A 21,615-nucleotide genomic window follows, 5' to 3' on the forward strand; every position below is an offset into this window, starting at 1 on the left:
AGCAGGTCATCTGGAAAGCAACTCCATGGTGCTCTCGGGGGAGGCGGGGTGGGGCACACTCACTGCTTTTGGGGCTTTTATAAGGGAGGGCACAATAGGGCCAGGTCTGGTCGCAAGGCCTTTCTTTAGGCGCAAGATGGATATTTTCCACTTCCAGCTTGCTTGGTTTCCACCGTGTCCGGTGTTCATACAGAGATTTGTCAGCAGTTCTCTGGCCCCAGCGACCGCCGCACCCGGCTCCCCCAGCCCGGAGGGATGCGCGTCCCGCTCCCAGCAGCGGGCTCGCCCTGTGCGTCCCGGGGGGCGCGGCCGGCGCTGCCCGCCGCCACCGAGACTCTTCACGAAGCATTGTTTTCCATTTTTCCCTTTTTTTTTTCTTTTTTTTTTTTTTTTTAAGTTTGGCGGCGGGGCGCAAGCCCGGCCCCGCGCACTAGGTGTCAGCGCCGCCCGCCCCCGCGATGCTTTCGGGGCCGGTCCTTCCCCGCCGGAGGGGGGCTCGGAGCCCCCCGCCGCTGCCTCCCGCCCGCCCCATCGCTCCGCGCTGGCGCGTCCCCGCCCCGGGGCCGGGCGGGGCGGGGGCTCGGCGGCGGCAGGGCCGGGCGCGCTGCAGGGCTGCCCGGCCGCCGCGGGGCCGCCATGCCCGCCAAGTCCAAGTACAACCTGGTGGACGACCGGCACGACCTCCGCATCCCCCTGCACAACGAGGACGCCTTCCAGCACGGCATCTGCTTCGAGGCCAAGGTGGGCGGTGGGCGCGGGGGTTCCGCGGGGGTTCCGCGCGGGGGTCCCGGCGCTGCGCCCTGACTCTCCGGTATGCACTGTTTTCCAGCTCTCACATCGCATAGCCATGGGTTTTGGTTTTTTTTTTGCTTTCCCTTCCCCTTGGCGTTTCTTGCTCTCCCCAAAACTCAGATGCAGAGTTGGGCGAGGCTTCCCGCCTATCCTGTAGGCTGGTGAGATGGGTCAGGCTGGAGTGAAGAGTCAACCTCCTGCTTCACCCCAGCATCCCTCCTTGGCCCTGCATTCCTCCGTGGCTCTGCGTGGTGTTGCTTGGGGACGGTGGCCCGAAAGAGCGGAGTCTGTGTGCATCTTCCCGGGAAAGAGCAGAGGGCTCAGGCTTTGATCTGCGGCTCAAGCGCTGTGGGTACTGCTGGAGTGCCGGTGGGATGGGAGACGGATGTTAGGGGTCTGCAGGATGCCTTGACCCAGGTGCTCCTCTAATGCTCACGTGTGAGCAGCCAGAGGAACTGCGTGCCATTTGCGGTGCGGTGCAAGATGCCCACCTAAAATAAAGGCTTGCTGTTTGGCTTTACATACATAAACCATCCTTGCTAGTGGATTTCGCAGGAAGTGCTCCTTTCTTTTTTTATTTTTATTTCTGTTAGGACCTTTCAGTCTCTTACTGCACTTAGACTGTGGCTTCCCACAGGCTGGGAAAAGTCAAGCTAGCTGGCTGCATTGCCCAGCCTGAGCAAGTAATGCTGGCCAGCAGTAAATTGGGGAGGAGCTGGCCAGAAGATTTAAAAAGGGAAGCATAAAATCCTACCCCTTTTGCTTCTCCTGGGGGACATGGTTATCATGCTGACAAGATACTCAAGTGAGGCTGACTTAGGAAAAAGAACTGATGTAAAGCAGTTTTGAGTGACAGGAAAGCAGGCATCTGTCACATACTGTTGTCCTCGGAGCACATGTACTCTCAGGGGAAGAAAATCACAGATTTGGCATCTAATTGTGTGCAGTGCCCTCAGGGCAAGGCTGTGGCTCATCAGAAGGTGTCAAAGTCTTATTTTCCCCCTTTTCTCCGGGCTGGGAGAGTTCCTGTGCCGAAGCCATCACCTGCCTCATGGCAGGCGCTGTGCTGCAGAGCGCAAAACAGCGGAGTTGTTGTTTATGGAGCAAACTTAAACCTACTTTGCAACTGTTTCCTGGGAAAGACTATTCAAGCTCAACTTTGTAGCCTTTTGCTCCTGCGTTATTTGAGCCGATCGCTGTTTTACTGCCAGCACCCGCTCACCCCTCACCTGTGGGGAGGCTGCAAGGCATCTCCCAAATCCCATGTGCCACTTCCATGCCAGGTTTGGGTGACCTGGCTTGGGGCTGAGGAGTGGGATAGGGCGTCAGCAGCCCCTTGGTCTGCTCATGGCTCATGTCTGCTCCATGCTGGTGGGCTGGCTGTGTTAATGCAGTGCTGCATATTAGTCTTTGTTAGCTCCTCTTTCTCTTATTTGGTATCCGGTGGCACACGTTAATGCCAAGCACAATCTGTACGAAACCCAGCTTCTGAATTCGTGGGTTTCTCCAGCAGCCTTTGATGCCAGATACGGAATGCAGATGGCTTAGGCAATTACTCTATCCTTTTATTAGATTGCTGGAGATTAATTAAATGCTTACACTCCTTTAGTTCCTTTTATCCCCAAGAGTCCCAAGCGCTTATACCCGCGCAGCTCTTGTTGCAGCCAGGCACCCAGCGCAAGTCACACAAGTGTGGAACTCTGATTTAGAGCCGAACTGTGGGGCAAGCTTAAACAAGAAAAATGCTCATCTGGGGCATCAGGACTTGCATGTCTGTCTCCTAAAATCCTCCTGGGATGGCTGATAGTGCGGGCGGTGAGGATCCTGGTGTTACAGCCCTCGGCAGCTGGATCAGTGCTCTTTGCTCCAGCAGCCTGAGATTCCTGACGAGCTTGCTTGGGGCTCACTGCAGGGGGGTAATGTAAGCCTGAGTTGGTATGTGCTGATTTATTGTTTTAATTTTTAATTTTATTTTTACGCTCAGACCTGCTGCTGACTTTAACTGGCATGTGTGGTGGATGTAGGGTGTGTTTTGGTCCATCAGTAGCAGCTGGCATCCGTGCCGTTGTCCCCCTTGCCTCTGTCCTTAGGGAGTCTTGGCATCCCAGGACGGGTGGGTGGCCATGGGCAGTCAGAATTTGGACCCTTGTCAAGCAGAGAGCGATAGAGTCTATCTGAAGGAAGCAGTGCTGTCACATGTGATGTGATGCTGTCAGGAGAGTTGTGCCTCTCATCCCCACTGGAGCCACTTGCAGTGCTCATATACTATGGCACAGGGACACCGAGTCAGAGCAAAGTGTCCTCTAAGGATTATGTTAGTCCATTTTCTGGAGATAAATCCAATAGATGGAAAATTACACCACATCTTCTTAGGAACAGCAATACATTTCACACTTTTGGATCTGTTTTCATTGGCCACTTGTCTTGGCACCAGACCCCTCTGTATCCCAGAGGTGCCTCAGTCAGGCTGCTGGGAATCGGAGGAGCTGGCTCCGAGGGAAGGCAGGACGTTTGTTTTCTTCTGTGTCTTGCAGTCTGAATTGTTGAGTAAAATCAAAAGCCTGGCCTCTTGGGTTAGCTGAAGCATTCAGATGAAAGAACTGGGAACTGCAACATGGTGCAGGGGAGCAGACAGAAATTCCCACTTGTGCAGTGGTTTTCTGGTTAAATAAATGGAGATGTAGAGAGGAAAGACACCTCCCATCCTCCTCCACCTCCATGAGAAGGAGAGGGATATGAGCTTACTCCTTATCTTCCCAAAGCCATGGTGCTGCAGGACAAAACCCAAGAGCCACCTTGTGCAACACCAGCAATTCTGTGCATTCAGAAATTATGACTCAGGCTACTCCAACGCCTCCAGAGAGATCAGCAGGCAGAGAGAATTAGGTGGGGTGGCAGAGTCTGTCACTGGACTGCCAGACCTCTGTCTGTTGGAGTTTTGGGGCGTGCTTGGTGCTTCTGGGTTTCCACAGGAAAACTGTTACTGTCTCTGTCCTTTGAGCCCCTTTTGGGAGCCCGCTGGGCTGGGCTGGGCTCTCCTTCTGCCCCAGAGGTCTTGTCCAGAGCAAGGTCCCACCTGCCTAATATCCATTATTTGGAAACAGCTATTAATCCTTCAGTCCTGTTAATCCCTTTGCAGTGCCTTAATGTACATGGTTCCCAGTGAAGGGGCAGATGGGTGTCAGGACCCTCTCTGCTGCTTCCCCAAGTACAGGTGAGGGCAGAAAGGGCAAACACATCTTGATCTTTGACAGACCCAGTGCCTGAGGTCTGGGACTGCCATGGGCCTGGACATCACATATGCTGAAACCTGATGTTCCTGATACCGGACCTGCTTGCAGATAAGTGCAGGACTGGAGGTTCAGGAAGATTGCTGTTCTTCTGTGCAGCAGGTGGGGTTTTTGGGTTTGGGTGGTGGGGTATTTTTTTTTCCTTTAAGTGATCTTGGCAACCAAGCATTTTCTCTCATTTTTGTCAGTGCTTTTCTCTGCTTCTGTGCGTGGGAAACTGAAGTTGAACCGAGCATCTGCTGCTCTCTATGTTTGGAGATGGGACATGAAGGAGACTTTAGTCTAAACCAATATGTCCCTTCCTCTGAACCTCTCCAGCCCACCTGCCTGCCACCCTCCTGAGGCTGCGAGCACCAGCAGTGCCTGCTGGTTGCTCCAAAGAGAAATTCATTCCCTGGAAAACAATTATAGCCTCAGATGAACACTAAGCAGGGAATGGACATGTATTCCACGTAATTCCACTCCTGTGTGTATTTTTATGTACGTAGGGGCTGCATGTAACAGTGTTGGAAATTGGTTGAATTGCAGGCAGCTCTGATTGGGGTGCTTAGTTCTCCTCCACTTCTTCAGGCTCCCTTCCCAGCAACTGTTCCTTCCCCGGAGGGCTGGGCAGCAGGAGACAGGTTGTATGAAGCTGTGCACCAATTTGGCTGGCTGGGAGAGACTTGGCAGCTCGATTTGGGGGCTGTTTGTACTGGCAGCTCTGGTGTGCTCTGTTGGGGCTGCTCAGCCCAGAGCAAAGCTGCAGTGTGCCTGAGCCCAGGATTGCTTGCTTCAGGCTATAAATAACCTTCCCAAGTCTACAAAGGTTCTCCTCTGAAACAGTGGCATATTTCTGCCGTACTTGTTAAGTCAGTTCACAGACTGCTTAGTGAAGCTCTTAGCAAAGAAAACTCAGTCAGGATTTGGTAAAGCCATGTGTGCCCAGCCGGGCAGCACGTGGGCTCAGCAGATGCCAGAAGGTCCCAAGGAAGCAGTAATGGGGGTGGGATGCTCCCAGCCCTACTTTCTGCAGTGCTCTGGTCTTGAGCATCTCGTACATGAACACCTGTTGGGGCTGTAGCTGGGTGTAGGTGCAGGAAGCTCAGGCCCTGCGTGGGGGGCGGCTGTGGGTGGTGTGCCTGGGTGTGGTACAGAAGTGGGGCGAGTGGACAGCCCTGCTTCATCATCGTGGAAAAACTTTATCCCTCCTCTGCACCTGCTATCTCTGTGCCCTGGTGTCCCCACTGCACAGTCACCTGCAGCAAAGATGTCTCCCCTTTTCATGCCAGCCCTGTTTTGGCTGGTGAGAGGGGAAGGTGGGTGCAGTGCACATGGCTCTGGTGGGTGCTGGATCTTGTCTTGGCACCCCCAGAACTCTGTGTTTCTGGCACTTGAGCCCCTGCACAGCTCATAAGCATGGCAAGCGCTGCTGGGACCAGCAGATAGATAAGCACTGATATCCTTAAGGGTTCAACCTGGCCAGTGCTGCCTGGTGTGGGAGTCCCTGTGTTAATGCCTGCTGTCCGGGTGCATCCCAGCTCTGGATGAGTCTGACATACTGCCTAAAACTGCCTGGCTGCCAGGGCTGGATGTACCCAGTTGTCCTCGGGGTGCAGAGCCCTGCTATGGGAGGACTGGGCAAGGCTGGAGGCCCACAGTTCAGCAGGGCACCCGTCTGCTGGGCTCAGGATGGAAAGCCAGGGCTTTTTTCCATTGAAGTCAGCTGGCATCATGAGTTTTCCATCCCTTTTGGCCTCTGAGCCTGCACCACCGCAGTCTGAGTAAACTTCCCCCTTTCCTCCCAGCGAGGCTGGGTGTTCCTGAGGTGCAGGGCAGAGCTGGGACCGTGCCAGCCCAGACCCTTGGCTCCCTGGGCTGAGGCCATGTGTGGGCAACAGGAGAGCAGGAACAGTGGGACAGCAAAAGTCCTGGGAATTGGATTTCTCCTTGCTTTTCCTAATGGCAGAAGCCCAGGGAGAAACCCTTATCAGCCAATCTGCAGGCAGGCTGGGTGTTCCCTGGGCACTGAGGAAATCAAGGTTTAAGATCTTGGGGCACCTGGCACAGGACCAGGGGTCAATGTTCCAGTATCTGGTGCAGCCTCACATCATCCTGGACTCTTCAGAAATCTGGGGTCCCTCATGCCCCATGTCTGATGCCTCCCAACGGGCTGCTGGTAACTCCAGTGACCCCTCCGTAACCCGGGTGCAGGATCCTCTGCTTGGACGAGGCTCTCCTGGCTCTGCAGGTGGCTGTGTAACCTGTGGTGGGATGCCCCAGCCTCGGGCTGGTGCCAGCATGTCCCCCCTGCCCGTGCTGCCCTGCTGCCTGCCTGTAGCTCCTCTGCAGAAGCAGTGGCTCCCCATTCGTGGCAGGGTCTCTGGTTCAGGGTGGCTTTCGAAGCTGGAAACCTGACAGCCAGCTGATCCAGGCTCCCCTGTAAACTGGGGATGATTCAGCCCTGACCTTTGCACACTGCATTGGGCTGCCAGAGCAGCAGTGTGCCTCCCTCGGGAAGAAGCTCCTCTCTGGGAAGGCTTTGGCTGCCCACCTCTGCCCACCACCGATCTCATCAACACCCCTTCCAAGGTGTCCCCTGTCAGGGATGCGATCGGCCTTCAATTTTCCGAAATTATCTGCCACCTGCTGTCACAGAAAAATCATCTTCTCAAGAAAATTCATTTCTGACAGAGCAGAAAACGAGCAATATTAAATAGCCTCAAGCAAAAATGAGAAACTGAGTGACTTGTGCAAACAGTGCTTTGGCAAAGTGCTCCCCTTTGTCTTCTGTTTAAAAAACAGATTTTTTTTTTCCCCTGGCATTTCCCAGAAATGGGCAGATCTTTTGGAAGCCACGGGCAGGGGGTGCATGGTGTGAGCTGTGTCCAGAGACCCCTTCCCGCCGTGCCTGGGACAGAGAGGAGAGCCTATTTGCACGGCAGGGGGAGAGCAAGCAGAGTCCCTTCAGGTGCTCAGAAGCCCGATGGGTGATGTCTACCTGTGCCGTGGCAGGAAGAGGGGCTGCCCATTCTGGGGGCCCTGGCATGATGAATGAAAGGCTGGATGCCACACACAGGGATGAGAAGCAGCGGGGCATGTGAAGGGACCAAAAGCACCCTACAAAAGAGGTGCTTTGTGCTGGTGTTGGCAGTGTGAGGGCTGCCTTTGTGGGGCTGCCAGGGCGCCTGTTACACGAGGGACCCTCTCAGCTGCCCATTCACCAGCGCTCCGAGAGGGTGGCCTTTCTTCTCCTAATTGGGTTGAGGAGGAGGGGGCTGCCTGGGACTGCCCTCCCCACCTTCAGAGCATCCTAATTCCTCTTGGCTCTTGGGTGCAGGTGGGGGGCTCTACCTTTGTGCCCCCATCCTTTGGTGGGGTCGTGGGGCCGTGGGTCAGTAGGCAATTATTTGGAAAAGCCGCATCCTGCATATGTACATATGTTTTCCCCCTCAGTTTGCGGGGCTTTGGGGTGGATGGATTCTTTCGTAGGCCTATTTTCTTTGGCAGTCCTTTCACACAGCTTTATTTTCTTTCCTTTTGTCTCAGGCACCTTCCTTTCTCCTTCCTGGGCTCAGCCCTGGCCCCACTGCCTCCCTTTTCCATGGGGTCAGCGTGCTGGCACAGATGCTGGACTGAGTCCTGGGAGCCAGGACAATGGCCCCTGCAGGGACCAGGACCACCGCCGTGTGCCTGGCACCTCGCTTGGGGCACACATATGTTAAAGGAAGGCAAAACTCTGTGCCTGGGAGTCCCCATGCCTGGGGGGTCTCTGGAGCTCCTGCCCTGGGAGCGGGGGAGCTCAGTCTCAGTGTTGGGGTGGGATGAGGGGGAAGTATTGCACTGTGGAGGCTCTGGCTGCTTTGCTAATTCTTGCCTTTGCCTCACCTGCTTTTTCCCACACCTCTTTCCGTAATTAAAGTTGGTGCTGTGAGTAGGAGGGCTGGAGTAGAGCAGAGCAGGAGCAGCCCTTGTTGTGCTTATCACTTGGAAAACACTACTAAATACGGATGGTTTCTCAGGCCATCCTCCCTCCTTGCCTGGGAAGTCAAAGACCAACTCGCAAGTCCACATTTCATCTGAAAGACCGATTTCCAAGTCCACGTTTTTGGGCAATATTTGCCACATTGTGAAGGGTTACTGTTCTGCAGTGCGATTCTCACGTGTGATTTCTGCCCTGCAGGCACAAATAATCTGGGGAGACTTTGTCCATCTGTTGAGTTTGGTGAAATGTGCAAAAAATACCTGCCTCCGGAGTGAAGGGAGAAGGGGGTGTTTTCAGAGCTGTGAGCACAGTAATTGTGTGAAGTGAGCCCACACTGGGGCTGCATGTGCTGAGGTCTCTGGTGGGAGCACCCACAGGATGTGGGATACAGCATGATGCCCTGGAGCCCACGTTTGGGAGCAAAGCTGAATCCTGCAGAGTTTGTGACCTGTGCCCCTTGTTTTGGGTACATGTGAATGTGGGCTGGAGGGGAATAGCTGAGTGAAGGGGCACAGATAGGACAGCACTGAGAGATCTCTGCTGCTGGTGCTGTTTCCCAGGAGGCCCATCCAGGGAGGTGTGCTCATCCCAAGGTGGTGTCTGGCTTATGCTCCATCACTTGCTTACAGGGTGCCCCAGCCCTCCTGGGCCTGCGCATGCAATTTTGGGCATGAGGTTGTGGTCGGCAGCCAGGAGATTGGCATTGCTGGAATTCATGTGGCTGTGGGAGTCAGTGGTGGATGCAGCCCATCTCCTGCCCAGCTGCCACTGCTTGCCCTGTCCTTGGACGTGCCTGTGTTCTGCACCTGCCTGCAGAAGGAAACACAGGGGAAGGAAAGCAATTACCCTGCCAGTGGTAGTGACCTCATGCTGTTGGGAATAGCTGGAAGAAGATAGGCATCCTCTGGCTGCAAAAGTCTGTCCTCCTCCTCATGTAGCTTAAGAATTTCCCTTCCCCAGATGGTCCTTGGCAGAAGAGTGGTGTGGGGAGGTGCTGTGCAGTGGGGGCATTCGCCTGGCAGGGCAGGATGAGGAGAGGCTTCTTCCTTAGGTGCTGAATGGTGACTGTGTGTTCAGGGCTCCAGCTGCCTCAGCCCTTCTCCTCAGCTCCTGCTTTTTACTGATGGTTTCCAGACTTTATATAAGAAAAGGGAATCGATTGTGTCTGAAATGCCTCTCTCAGTATGACCTGATACTTTGAAGGGGTGGAAGACTCTGTGTTGGGGATGTGACTGAAAACTTACCCAGGCCTTTGCGTTTGTAGCCGGGCAGCGAGGGGCTGGGGCCTGGGTTAGTGCCACGTGTGCCGGCACTGCCCATCGTGGGCTGTAATTCCCAGTTACGTAAAGCTGCCCTGCACTGCAGCAGCCTGCACAGCATGTGACGGACATGCCAGCTGTTGGGTGTTTATTTTTATATTCTCTCTCTTCACATCTCCTCTCAGCACTGGCTGCCCGGTGCTGGTCACTGTACACCTGCCTGTGTCTGCCCCCAGGCAGGAGCTGTGCCGTTGGGGATGGCCTCACTGGGCTGGTAGGCTTGTTGGATTGGTGTGTGGGGGTTTAGCAAGGAGGGCTCTCAGAAACACAGGGCTCTCTGAGTTTCTGTCCCAGAAGGCTCTCTGGGACAGCATGCACCCAAAGCTCAGATGTGGTCATGCAGCCCCCGCACCTTGTCCTCCATAGAGGTGGCAGCAGCAGCCCAGGAGAGAGGAGCTGGGGCTCCCACAGCGATGCTGGGTGAGAAATAACCCCTCTTAGCAGCCTCTGCCTGTGCAGTGATCCCCAAGCACACGTTCAGACACTTAGGCACCCATCTCAGCACTGCTGCTTGAAGCCAGTGACTTGGGCTTTTGTGATGTCAGTGAAGGTTATGGGCATATTCACAGGAACATGTAGCCCTGTCAGTTTTAGTGCCCGTGCTGTGCTCCCGAGTGTTACGTCAGCCTTTGTGTCGAGATGAAGCATGGGAGCACAGGGGGCTAGTTAATAGGCTCAAAATGCTTTTCTTCTAACTACATGTTTTTAGCACTCAGCATTGACTCTTCATCACTTGTCTGTTTTCTGATCCTTCTTCTGAATCTGCCCTCTTCCATTTTATTTTTAAAAAGGTTTTTGTTTGGCGTTTCTCCGTGCTGGGTCACAGTGGCGCTGCCTTTGGTCCCCTCTGAATAGCAAAGCAGCTCCTTTATTCTAAAGGCTTGGCCTGGAGGCTCAGCATCGCTGCAAAAACAGCCACGGGTTTGGTAGGGCTGTAATTAAATAATGAGGGGCCTGACACAGGACAGGTTGGCCCAGCTATTTTAGGGATATTCCAACACCCAGGTCTATAACAGATGACTCAGTGCAGCTGAGGGGATGTTGGCTTATACCTACATGCTTTGATCATGGCCTAGATGAATGAGCCCTGCTGGCCTGATGAATGAAGTTATTTTATTGCTAGAGAAAGGGCTGCTGAGTACTTGCAACGTTATGGTGAGGAAACAGCTTCATGATGGGAGGAGTACAAGGATTCAGGTGCAGCAGGCAAAATGCTGCCCATTCCCCAGAAGTGACCCTGAGTTCCCTTCATGGATGCTATTGAGGCCATGGTGGGACTATGACGTTTCCAGTTTTGTAGAAACTCGACTGATCTCCTCTTTCTTTCCCTCCAGTACATCGGGAGCCTGGATGTGCCACGGCCAAACAGCCGGGTGGAGATCGTGACGGCCATGCGGCGGATCAGGGTGAGTGTGGCGAGGATGCTCCTTCCCCTTCTGTGTTGGGGTAGCTGGGGCACCCCTCCTCCATCTGCACTTGCAGCTTTGCCTCGCATGAGTCCTGTCCTCCAGGTTATTCATAACTCTGTATTTTTCCACTTTCTCCGCTGACACCTCCATGTAACCCAGGCACGATGCCTGTGAGCTCCATGTGCCACGGAGTCACATGTGCAGCGTGGCTGGCCCCTGTGGTACCCAGGCATGCTGTGTGCTGTGGCTGGGGTCAGCAGCAGGGCTGTCTCCATTCTCACAGTGCTGTGTCCGCTGCAGGAGCATGTGCTGTGGGGGCAGGGATGGGGTGGAAAGTGGGCGACGGACGTGGCGCTCTTGGCGCCGACTGGTAACTGTGTAGCACTTCCACCATTCGGAAGATTTCCTCATTTGTCAGTCGCAGTAACAAAGTAACAACAAACTATTTATGGAAGAGGTATGTTAGGGTTTTACTGTTTGTGTGTTTCAGCTGCGTGAAAATTTCCTTGCTGCCTGGATATGGCAGAAGGATAGTGCCTGCCTAATGGCAATGTGCAAATTAAAGTGCAGAGTTACGAGCTCTGGGGTTGGCCAGCAGCAAGCTTGTTTAACAGCGAGTAGGTCAGGGGATGTCATCTGGTAATGAAGTCATCTGGCTTCCCAAAATACTTACAGTCAGGATATAGGACACTCTTGCTGTATAATGCTTGGCCAATAGCCAGGAGAGGAACTTTTCTTCTGCTCCCCCAGCCTCTCGCCTGCAGAACTGGAAGGTGTTCAGGGCAGGCTGGGAGGGGAGAAAACCACACACCCTGTGAGCTCGCTGCCCCCATGCTTAAAACAGCAGGAGCTTGACTGCTCTTTAAAACATGAGACAGACCTTTGGGCTGGGGTGGACCTTGGCATGGTATCTGTGGCCACATGGCCACAGGCGCAGGTAATTTGGCCTGTCCGTAAGCAATTTGGCCTGTCCCTGTCTTCCAGGGATGGCTCCCTCCTGGGAATAACACCCTTAACTGGAAGGACCTGAGGGCATTCTCAAGGATGTTGGGTAGTGGATGAGCTGTCTTTCTGGTGGCCTCATGAGATCCCATAGGCACTGGATCTGCTCCTGTCACTGAGCAGCCCTATCGGAGTTCTGCTCCTCTCAGCCCTTCCTGCAGATTCTTGCTATAATCTGAATTTCTCTTTCCTTATCACCAGGAGGAGAGGGATATTATATCTCAAGTCAAGGAGTATCACATCCCAAGGACACAGATTGTCAGGCTCTTCTTTTTCAAGCTTTCAGGGTGTAAATAGATTGTGGGCTTTACTCCTCAACAGCTTTCCCACCTGCTGCCCTGTCCTCTCCATGGTGTTTAATGTTGTGACGGGTGCACAAGCTGGGAAGTCCTTTATGGCATTAGGTTTGCTCACCATGTTTCCAGATGAGGTTTGGGACAGAACAACTGTTATGCCATCAAGAGTTCTCATAAACAGCAGTTTCCTCCTCTGCCTTTCAAGATAAGGCTTTTGAAAGAATGCAGCTCCAGCCCCAAAATCACAGAACTCCACCTCAGTATGGGAGGATTGGCACAACTTCGAGGGTTTAAGTAAACCCTAGGAGAAAAAAAAGAAAGAACACCAAAATATCTTTGTTGACCAATATAAATAAACTTTAGCACAGTTTAGAAAATTCATAGATTAAGCTCTGAATGGCGGAGAAGGGACACGAAATAGGGTAAAATAATGTTTTTTCATGGTGAATGATGTGCTTGAAACATGTGCTCAGGCTTCCTTCGTCTAGTGTAAGACAGGAGAGATGCAAGTCATTGAAAGGCCATGACTTTGCAGGTCAGATCTGCCAGAGAGATTTTTAATGGTTGTTTATTTGTTGCGGGGTGCTGTTTCTGAGGAGGATGCCAGGATGGTTTGTTTTGTGGATGTTTAAGTGTAGAGCCCTCCCCTGGTTTCCTGTGCTTTGTGGTGGCCTCACGTCTGGCAGCAGGATGTACCACAGCATTGCAAGGGCATTTCTGGCTGGGTGCTGGGGGCTGATTTCAGTTGGGCTGGAGGTGAAGGAATGCATGTCCTTCTTAAAGAACACAGCTACCCTTCTGCTTTAGGGAATAAAATAATCCCAAAACATTGGCGTAGGGAAAACAGAGGAAGAAAAAGCTTACTTAGGCGCAGAAAGCAAGCAATGGGAGATCATCGAGTGCAAGCAACAATGGTTCTGTGTCCAGGGTGGGAAGCAGCTGCTGACCCTGAGGTTTGTGTGGTTTTTAGTGCGGTCCCTGGTTTAGGGGCAAAGTGCTCTGTCTCAGCTTGTTCCAAGTTAGTCACTGCTGGGGAAGGAGGGGGACCTTCTCTGTCCCTGCTGCAACTCCCCTTTCTCAGTGCTGCAGGCACCATAGCTGCTCTCTTGGCTTTGCCTCTATTTACGAAATGATAAAGAAAATGATCCTGCAGAGAAGTGAGGAAGCTGCTAACAGTGGGGATCCCAGAGGGGAGAGTGCCCTGGAAGCCTCCCATGACTGCCTGCGCTGGGCTGGGAGCAGGGAGGGAGGGGGGCAGCAGTAGCAGCAGCACCTCCTGTAGTGCTGCCTCCCTTCTACTCCCCCTGGCTTCCTGTTTACATGGAGACCTGACCCTTTGGGGGCACAGAGGAGGACACAGCATAGCTGACATTGTTGGGATGCCTTCTCCAGGCGGGCTCTCTCGCCTTCTGCTGCTCTCCCACTCTGCAGAGCAGAGCAGTGGCTGTGGGCAGGACAGTTTCACCTGAGCAAGAGGTACAGATTAAATGCAAATGTGGTCCATTGTGTGGATCTAGGTGGAGAGGAACTTTAAACAGGGGGTTGATGTTGCAGGGCAGGGATGCCATCCCCTTCCTCCCCACTGCTGAAGGCCTGGTGAAGCCTTGGCCATCCTTATGACGTTGGCTGGAGGGAGAGTTTCTGTCCAGAAGCAAGAGGTTGTGGAGAATTCCCAGGATTCTTGCAGCTCAGGGAGAGGAGGGAAGGGGAGGTGCTCAGCTGGCTCTCTCTGCCTTCCTGCTTTTCCTTCCTGCATCAACTGGGCTTTCTGAGGATACAGCCCTATCTGCACTGCACCTTGGTGCAAATCCCTGCCCCTGAAAGGACTCAGTGGAATGGGACGTTAGCCATGCCAAGGATGCACTTGGACAGCAATTTTGTGAGCATTTGCTGCAGCTTTCCTCCAAAGCCTACATCTTTCCTGCAGAGCACTGATGGCCACGTCAGTACCAATAAATACAACAGGCCAGGGCTTGCTTTCCAGGCAAGCTGCTCGGCTTCTGTTAGTACAACTGGCCCCCTTCTCCTCCTCATCTCAAAACAGGGTGACCCACTCCATGTTGCTGCTGGGGTAGGTTGGCTTTCAAAATGCTCCTTGGCTCCTCTGGATGCAAGGTGTGAGGAACCGATCTGTGAGTCCAGACCTGCAGGCACCTGAATGTCAGAAAGTCCCAAACTCGAGTAATTAAGTGGTCGCTGCAGCTGCAGACAGCCTGTCCTGTTGATGTGAGCCCAGGACACCTTCCTTGCCCAGGTTCTCTGGGAAGCAGCAGCCAAGAGGACATAGTGATCTTCTGTTCTGGGCCAGTCATGGGCAAAGCTGGAGAAATTCAGGAGTGAGCTCCTGGGTCCGTCAGATACCAGAGAGGGTGTTTCAGTACTGGAGAGCAAGAGCTCAAGTGATGTATCTTCCCAGCCATAAGGATTACGAACTGTTGAAGATTTCAGTTGAAAATGCCTGCAAGATATCTTTTTGCTTCCCTTCTTTTCCTGATGGACACGTGGAGCCCTAAATGACAATGATAACTATATATTTCTTTGTGTTGTCATGATGCAAATGTGTGCAAATGCTTTCCTCTCTGTGCCCCTGGCATGTCTCCAGTGCAGCCAGTGCTACCTGGCAGGGGCTTGGTGCTGTGGTTCTAGAGAATTTGGAATCAGCCTTTTTTCCCTTCCAATTTGCTACTTGGATTGCTGAGTGCAGCTTTAATCCTGGTTTCCTTTGGAGAAATCCTACATAGGCACTTCTTAAAAGCTGCTTCTGTGGAAGTCTTCTGCAAGCCTGTTTCTGGGAAGTGTCCAGCTGAGTTTTGCAGGCTCAGAACAGGGAGGCATTCCAAGCACTTGAAAATCTAGCTTCTCTACACCTCCTACTCTGTCAGGTACATCTGATTTTGTGGGACTTCTGCTGCTTTGCATAGCTGAGCTCAATTTTAGCAAATTGGCAAAATTACTGAATTTCAACAAGCTTGTTTAAAGCAAGATTTTGCATCCTCTGCAGGCCACAGGTGCAGTTGGACTGGTGTGAAAATTGATGCATGCGGCTGGTTATTTGTGTAGAGCACCTGGTGTAATTTTGAGCTCGTTTAATTAGAATATATCTGAGATAGCCCATGTCCCTGCCATGGTGAGTTTTTAGAAGCATCAGGTCACTTACAGTGATGCCTACTTTTTTTTTTGATCTTTCTTTCACCATGCAAGGAGCAGCACGGCTCTCCCTGCTGTAAAGTGGAGCAGGATTTGGGAGCAAGCTGGCCCTGTGTGCCTGGGGCAGCCCACCCCCATCTGTCTGTGAGGACCAGCACTGTGGGCAGTGGGCTGGCCAGGCTTTGGCTGCTTGAAAAACACAGCCTGCTTGCCAAGTCACGGCACTCAGCACAAGGAGAATGATTAACAAGCTAATGGCTTGACGTGATTATCTGAGATGAACGAGATTATGTTGTGTGAGATCTGGGAGGAACCCAAATGATATCTGTAATAATTTCAATTGCTCTTTCAGTGCTCTGACAGTCACAGTAAATGGGTGAAGGCTTCTGGGCAAGCTCGTTGTATTTCTGCTGGCATCACCAGTGCCACTTAATGTCATAATAAAATAATGGCTGGTCCCGTATTGCTACCAACACGCCGCCTACTTGATGGCATGAAATAGGTCAAGATCTCGTCCTGTGGTTACTATTTAATCAATATACTGGTTAAATACCCAGATTGATTGGAACAGCCTTTTGTCCAAGACTGCCCACAAGGAAAGGTTGTTTTCCAGGAGGGTTGGCCAAAGCATGGTGGCCCTGGCTTTATTGCCTGCCTTAATATCATGGCCAGGATGGGACAAGTGCTTTTCAGTGGAAATGTGGAGGTTACTGGCAGCATTAAGTAGGGTGAGTTGTAATGCACACTTAGTAAAATTAAAAGTTTAGGGAGGTAAATGACTCTGTGTGGCAGAGGGCAGGCATCTGGACTGGTAAAGAGGTGTGAAGTGTGAGCCATTAATTCTGGAAAGGAAGGTCTGAGTCCCAAGGAAGGTAGTTATGGGTGGTGCTTCGGGCAGTCCTTGCCAGAGAGGCTTTGGGAAGGCACTGAGGGCAGACACGAGCAACCATCACCTGTGCTGGCTGTCTGCTGGGCGTGCTGGGTCATGTGGTGGCAGGAATGTCTGGGCTCAGCAGACATGAGACCTGGTGGGTGCTGAGGAGACAAGGTACAGGCATGCTTTTCTTCCCCTGGTAGCTAGCTTCATAAATCAGTCCTGATAAGCTCGTTGCCTTTTGACTTCCAGCTATGTCCTACCTAAGAGTTCTCTACTGAACTTGAGACAGCACCATGTCCCTTGTGGCCAGGCTCCAAAATGTGGTGAGGTGGAGAGCTTGATGGCAGGGGGTCCAGCCGGGGAAAGGGGTTCCCAGCTGGACAGAGAGCTTGGTCGAGAATGAAGGAAACCATAACTCAGATGGGGCAGCATGATTTGGGAAAGCTCCTGAACCAGGAGGTACATGCCAGTGTGCGATCTTCCCCATGCCTCCAAGTCTCTCTGAGGAGCTCAGCACTTCAGCTCTGGGCAAGTGTCCCACGGGCAGGTGATGCCCGGGGCTCTGGCAGGAACACATCGACTGACGCTGGGCGTGCCAGCACAAGCAGCAGTGTTCCTGATGGGTGATGCTGGCCTGGAGCCAGTCCAGTGCCTTTGAGAGGGCTGGGAGCCAAGTAGACGCCGAGCCCGGGGCAGGACTGGAGCTTCCGTCAAAAAGCTGGGAGGCAGCAGTGTCTCCAGTCCCCTACATCCCTGTAACACATCCTTGCCCTCTGTTTGCTTGGCTTGGCCTTCCCTTGGTTGGACTCTCTTCCTTCTCGGAGAGCCTGTGGTGTCTCCCTGTGATTCATCTCGCTCCCTGGCTGGGGGCTTTCCCCACCACGCTCACAGTGAGTCACGTTTCCAGCTTGCCAGTGCCATCATCTGAGCCATCAGCAAATATCTGCTAGGAGCTCAAGGGAGAGGACAGGGAATAACATCTGCCAGGCTCCCTGAACATGGGGGAGAGGGCAGACCTTCAGCATCGTTCCTTTCCAGCCAGGACATGCTCTGCTGGATCCCACCCCTTCTCTAAGTTCACGGTCAGCATGTAAAGTAATTTCACAAATGTCCGTCCCCTGTGGGCCCTTGTGCTTCCTCCTCTTCCTTCTGCTTCCCACTTTTTCTTCCTCAGAAATGGTTCTTTGAGCAGGTTTTAGAGATTGCACTTTTGGATTGCACAGTCTGTGGGACACAGCACGCTGGACAGGTAACCCTGGCTTTCTGTGGCTCCTTCCTGTGAGGCTCCCATGTTGCACACATGGTTTTGGTGGGGCAGCAGGCTCAGTTCCGTGCCAGAGCTCAGCTGCACTTGAGGCAGGGGAATACGGCGCTGCAAACCTTGCTTTCTGCAGGAGCATAGCTGGAGTGTGGACACACATAATGTCTGTGGGACTGCAAATGCTGTGGAAGCTGCCAGAGGTGTCCATGGGGCTCTCCTCTGTGTGCCTGCTCTGGCTTTTCCTCCTGTCACACATAATGTCTGTGGGACTGCAAATGCTGTGGAAGCTGCCAGAGGTGTCCATGGGGCTCTCCTCTGTGTGCCTGCTCTGGCTTTTCCTCCTGTCTAGAAAGGAGTGATTTGTTGCACACTGTGGCTCATGGGATTTAGCCTGGCTGTCAAGGCAGGGATGTCTGCAGCTTGTTCTGGGAGATCTGGGGTCCTGTTAGTGCTGGTAATTGCTGTTTGTAAGGGTTTGAAGAGTTCTTACAGAAACCATTGTCCTTTGATAGGTCTCTGCTCTTTCTGCAAGGTGATAGAGCTGCTTTTGATAATTTGACCCTCAAACTTGCATAAATCTCTGCAGAAGGTTTTGTTATTGAGGGAAAGGGCTGTGTTTAGTGTCACCAGCTGTAACACACCCAACTCAGCACACACCAGCCCCACCACTGTCACCAAGAGGTGCTGCTAGAAGCTTGCTAATGAAGATAAACATCTGCACTTACCTTTGCATTTTAGAGTAAATTTCTAAGAATAGCACAGGTTCTGTGCTCCTGCCTACCTGAGAGGTTGTTGAGAGGAAAAAATGGGTTTGAGAGAGGCATGCTGAGGTTTGGTTGATTTCAAGGTCTGCAACTCATCCTGGCATCTCCCAGCACTATCTGGTCAGCAGAGTGGAGAACTGGACCTGCCCCCTATTCCAATCCCCCTGAGTTTGTATCTCCCCACCCCCTTGGAATTGCTTTTATTTGGAGGCTTTTTCCTTCTTGTTTAATGCAACATGGAGTTTTCCAGTGTTTTTTAATAAATCAGTGCTTTCATCAATTTTCTGCCATCATGGCAGTGTTTTATTCTTGGGATGGAGTGGGTCTAAATGCTCCCTGGTGCTGAGTACTGACGCTGCATGGGCCTGAGCAGGAGAGATGCAGGCAGCCTTATCCTGGACAGCCACATCTTCCAGCCAGGCATGAGTGTGTCCAGAGAGGATGCCTCACTCTTGCTCTGTGGTTAAAGGGAGAAATAGCTTAGGGAAAGGAGAGCAAAGAGTTAAAGAACTTCACCTGCGGGGGAGGGGGGGGGGGCAGGGGTCAAGCAATATTTCATATCTGTTTTATGGATGAGAAACTAAGACATGGGGAGACTGAATGACTTGTCGGATTCCTTCTGAGGGAGACATTCCTGCACGTGGAACCAGGCTGAATTAAAGTCAATCCAAACTGAAGTCAACTTTAAATGCTACTCTTGTGTATGATCCTTTCTGTTCTTATGCTTCTCTGCTGGTCCTCAAAGGCCAAGTACCCCTTGAAGTTGAAGTGTTCTCTGTTGCATCACCTCAGAAGAGATGCAAAGCCTGGGGCTGCAGCCTTCCAAAAAAAAAAAAAAAAAAGCCATGTGCCCCAGTTTCTCCACTGCTAAAATTAATTCTTGGTGGTTTTGACTTGGTGCAGCAGAAGATGCTGTACACCAAACAGCCGGGGAGAAGCGCAGTGTCAGAACCTGCCGTGCAGCCTGCGGCAAGGTGAGAAGGGTTTTGTCGCGCAGCTCCGAGGCTGTGAGAGCTGTAAGGATGTTACGGGATGTCCCTGCCGTGTGCGGGAGCAGAGGGAAAGATCGCGTCTGTTTAAAACGAGAGGCTGCAAAAACTGTTGTGTGAGCTGGTCTGTGAAATGGATCTCGTTTAATTAGGGAGTCGTGGTGCCGAAAAACCTCGGAATGATTAACTGCTCAGAGACTTTTGGATCTATAAGCAGCAAGGTATTTGTTTATTCAACGTTGGGAGCAAGCCAGCTCGCGCCGGACAAACTTGCTCGAAGGCACCAATACAAACCCAGGGTAATTTATACAGTCTACATACATATTCATATAATTACAACATCTAATCATGCATATTAATAATAGGCGGGGTCTGGGCGGAGCTTAGGGCGGTGCTTTCCAAATTCTTCTCTTGGCACTGAATTTTGGTGGTCGTTCCAACCTTCAGCCTCAAATCAGGAGTCTGTTTCTCTTCTTTCTCGCTTTGACCTCCTTACCTTTCTATTGTTAATGTTATAACTACTGAAGCTTGCAGAAACCCCTGGCTCTAAACCCTTTTCTCCTATTCAAATGTCTACCTTGTCTTAATTTATGACCTCTAGGTTGATTATATAGCATTTCTAGCATTCTTCTTATGATTAGGTTCAGGTCCAGTAAGCAGAACAAAGCGAGTTATCAATGTTTTTGCTAGGGTTCCTTAGCAGCACAGGCAGAGCAGGTGTTGGGGGGGGATTTTCTCAACAGAGCAAGATACTTCAGTTAACTCTTTTAGGCCTTGCTCTCGTTTCAGTCAGAGGAAGGGATGTGTCTGTTGTAGGGCACTGGAAGGAACACTGCTGAGGACAAGAGAAAGGAGCCAAGCACTGTCCCCATCCCAGCAGAGAAGGGCTCTAGTGTGCAAAGCATGATGAAAGCCCTGGAGGTTCCCTGCCTCCTCCTGTCTGCACCTCCTCACCCCACAGGGAGGCTGCACAAGTCTGCTGCTTCTCCTCATGCCACTGTGGCCATGGATGTGGTCCCTGAATGCCCTGGTATCCCTGTAAATGATGGCTGGTGGGAGAAGTGATGTGCTTCAACTGGGATTTTTGGATGGCATGGACATTCCCCTCTGAAGTGTACCCAGGGCGAAGATTGTAGACAAAGAGTGTAGCCAAATTTGGATGAATTTTCAGAGAAATTTGGGTGAGTTTTCCTTCTCAGGCCAGGCTTCTCTGATGGAGAATGAGGATCCCAGTGATTCTTAATCTGTTGCTTGGTTTTCAGCAGTGTTAGTTTAACATGATGGGGAAAAAATCCCCAACCAAACCAGTTCCCCCTGCCATGTGCTTGCCTATAGAAACTGCCGATCTATTTCAGCAGAAACTGCAAAAGTCTGAAGTATATATTTACCACAGGAAACTTCAGCAAAGATGGTTGAATTTCAGCTTAACTCTTTTAACAGAAAACAGCCCTACAGTGTTGTTCTTGGATTGCAGTAGTGATATGCATCAGAGAGAGCCTTCTCTTTCTTTTCCTCTCCAAGGCCTCCAGGTTTTTTTTAGCATTTTGCTCCAATGACAATTTCTTACTTCCTCTTGACATGATGGATGGGACTGGTCTGGACTCCTTCAAACACTCCCTGATCCTTGGGAACTTTAGGGATATGTGCATTTCTCCAGTACTGGAAGCACAAAGAGCACATCTCTGCTGACCTCTACATACTTGTTAAGAAATCCACAATATCTAAAAGAAGAGAAATCTAGAGTAATTGTCCAAAGCTGTTGGTGAGTGTGACTTGGAGTGCAGGTCCCCTGGAGCTTTCTGTGAAAAAAGACTTGTCTTTCTGTGGTTTGAATGGATTAAACTTCAACTCCCAGCTAGTTGATTTTGTGCATTTGCCTAAAGTCAGAGCCTTTGATGTGAGGAAGCTCTTCCCAAGTCCCAGGTCTGATCTGTGGACAAGTCCCCTCCAAACTTGCTTTTTGGATAAGCTAAATAGAGAGAGTTTGTTTTGACCTCTAGGATGTAGGAGTCTGGGAAAGCTGCCTCATGTTCATGTTGCTTTTTTCTGAACTCTTTTCTGTTGTTTTTTTGAAGTGTACAATAAAGCAGCACATGTTCTGTTGGAATGGGTTGTATTGGTAGTGATTTCAGCAGTGCTGTGTTTTGAGATAATGTCACCTTTGCTGCACATTGCTGAGGACCACATTGTCTTCATCTTGTCTTTTCCACTGGACTTTTCCACTTTCCACCTTTTGATGGCTTTTCTAGGATACATTTCTGCATCTTGCAGATGCAGCTTCTGTTCCGTTTTCCTGTGAGAGCTGCTTGGCCAATGCCATATAAAATCAACCTGAAATGGGTAGATGCCAGATTCCTGTACACTTGACCTGGATAGCAAGTACGTGTTTTTTTTTTACCCCAGACCTGCATAAAAATGAGCATTGCTGTGTTCTCCTCACTGGAGTTTCCTGGAAGCGCAGTGGCATTCTGTCATCTGTCTGTCTGTCCTTGCTTCATCTGGGGC

The 21,615-nt window shown here is 51.7% G+C and overlaps 1 protein-coding gene across 5 annotated transcripts in view; it reads left to right on the top strand.

The window, feature by feature from the left end:
* The first annotated feature begins 588 nt into the window (after window positions 1–588).
* The window catches only part of LOC113983824 (nitric oxide synthase 1 adaptor protein), a 44,886-nt gene continuing 23,859 nt past the window's right edge, over window positions 589–21,615 (top strand). For 4 of the 5 annotated variants that reach the window (XM_039389806.1, XM_027713333.2, XM_039389807.1 and 1 more), the window contains exons 1-2: window positions 637–741; window positions 10,700–10,771. In XM_039389806.1, the coding sequence (XP_039245740.1) occupies window positions 637–741; window positions 10,700–10,771 (177 nt within the window). Of the gene's footprint in view, window positions 742–10,699; window positions 10,772–21,615 lie in introns of all 5 variants that reach the window. The other variant, XM_027713334.2, reaches the window with a different exon arrangement.

The sequence above is a fragment of the Pipra filicauda genome, unplaced genomic scaffold (genome assembly GCF_003945595.2).
Source record: "Pipra filicauda isolate LSUMZ 115617 unplaced genomic scaffold, ASM394559v2 scaffold76_size2844353_pilon, whole genome shotgun sequence".
In the NCBI taxonomy this organism is placed as follows: Eukaryota; Metazoa; Chordata; class Aves; order Passeriformes; family Pipridae; genus Pipra; species Pipra filicauda.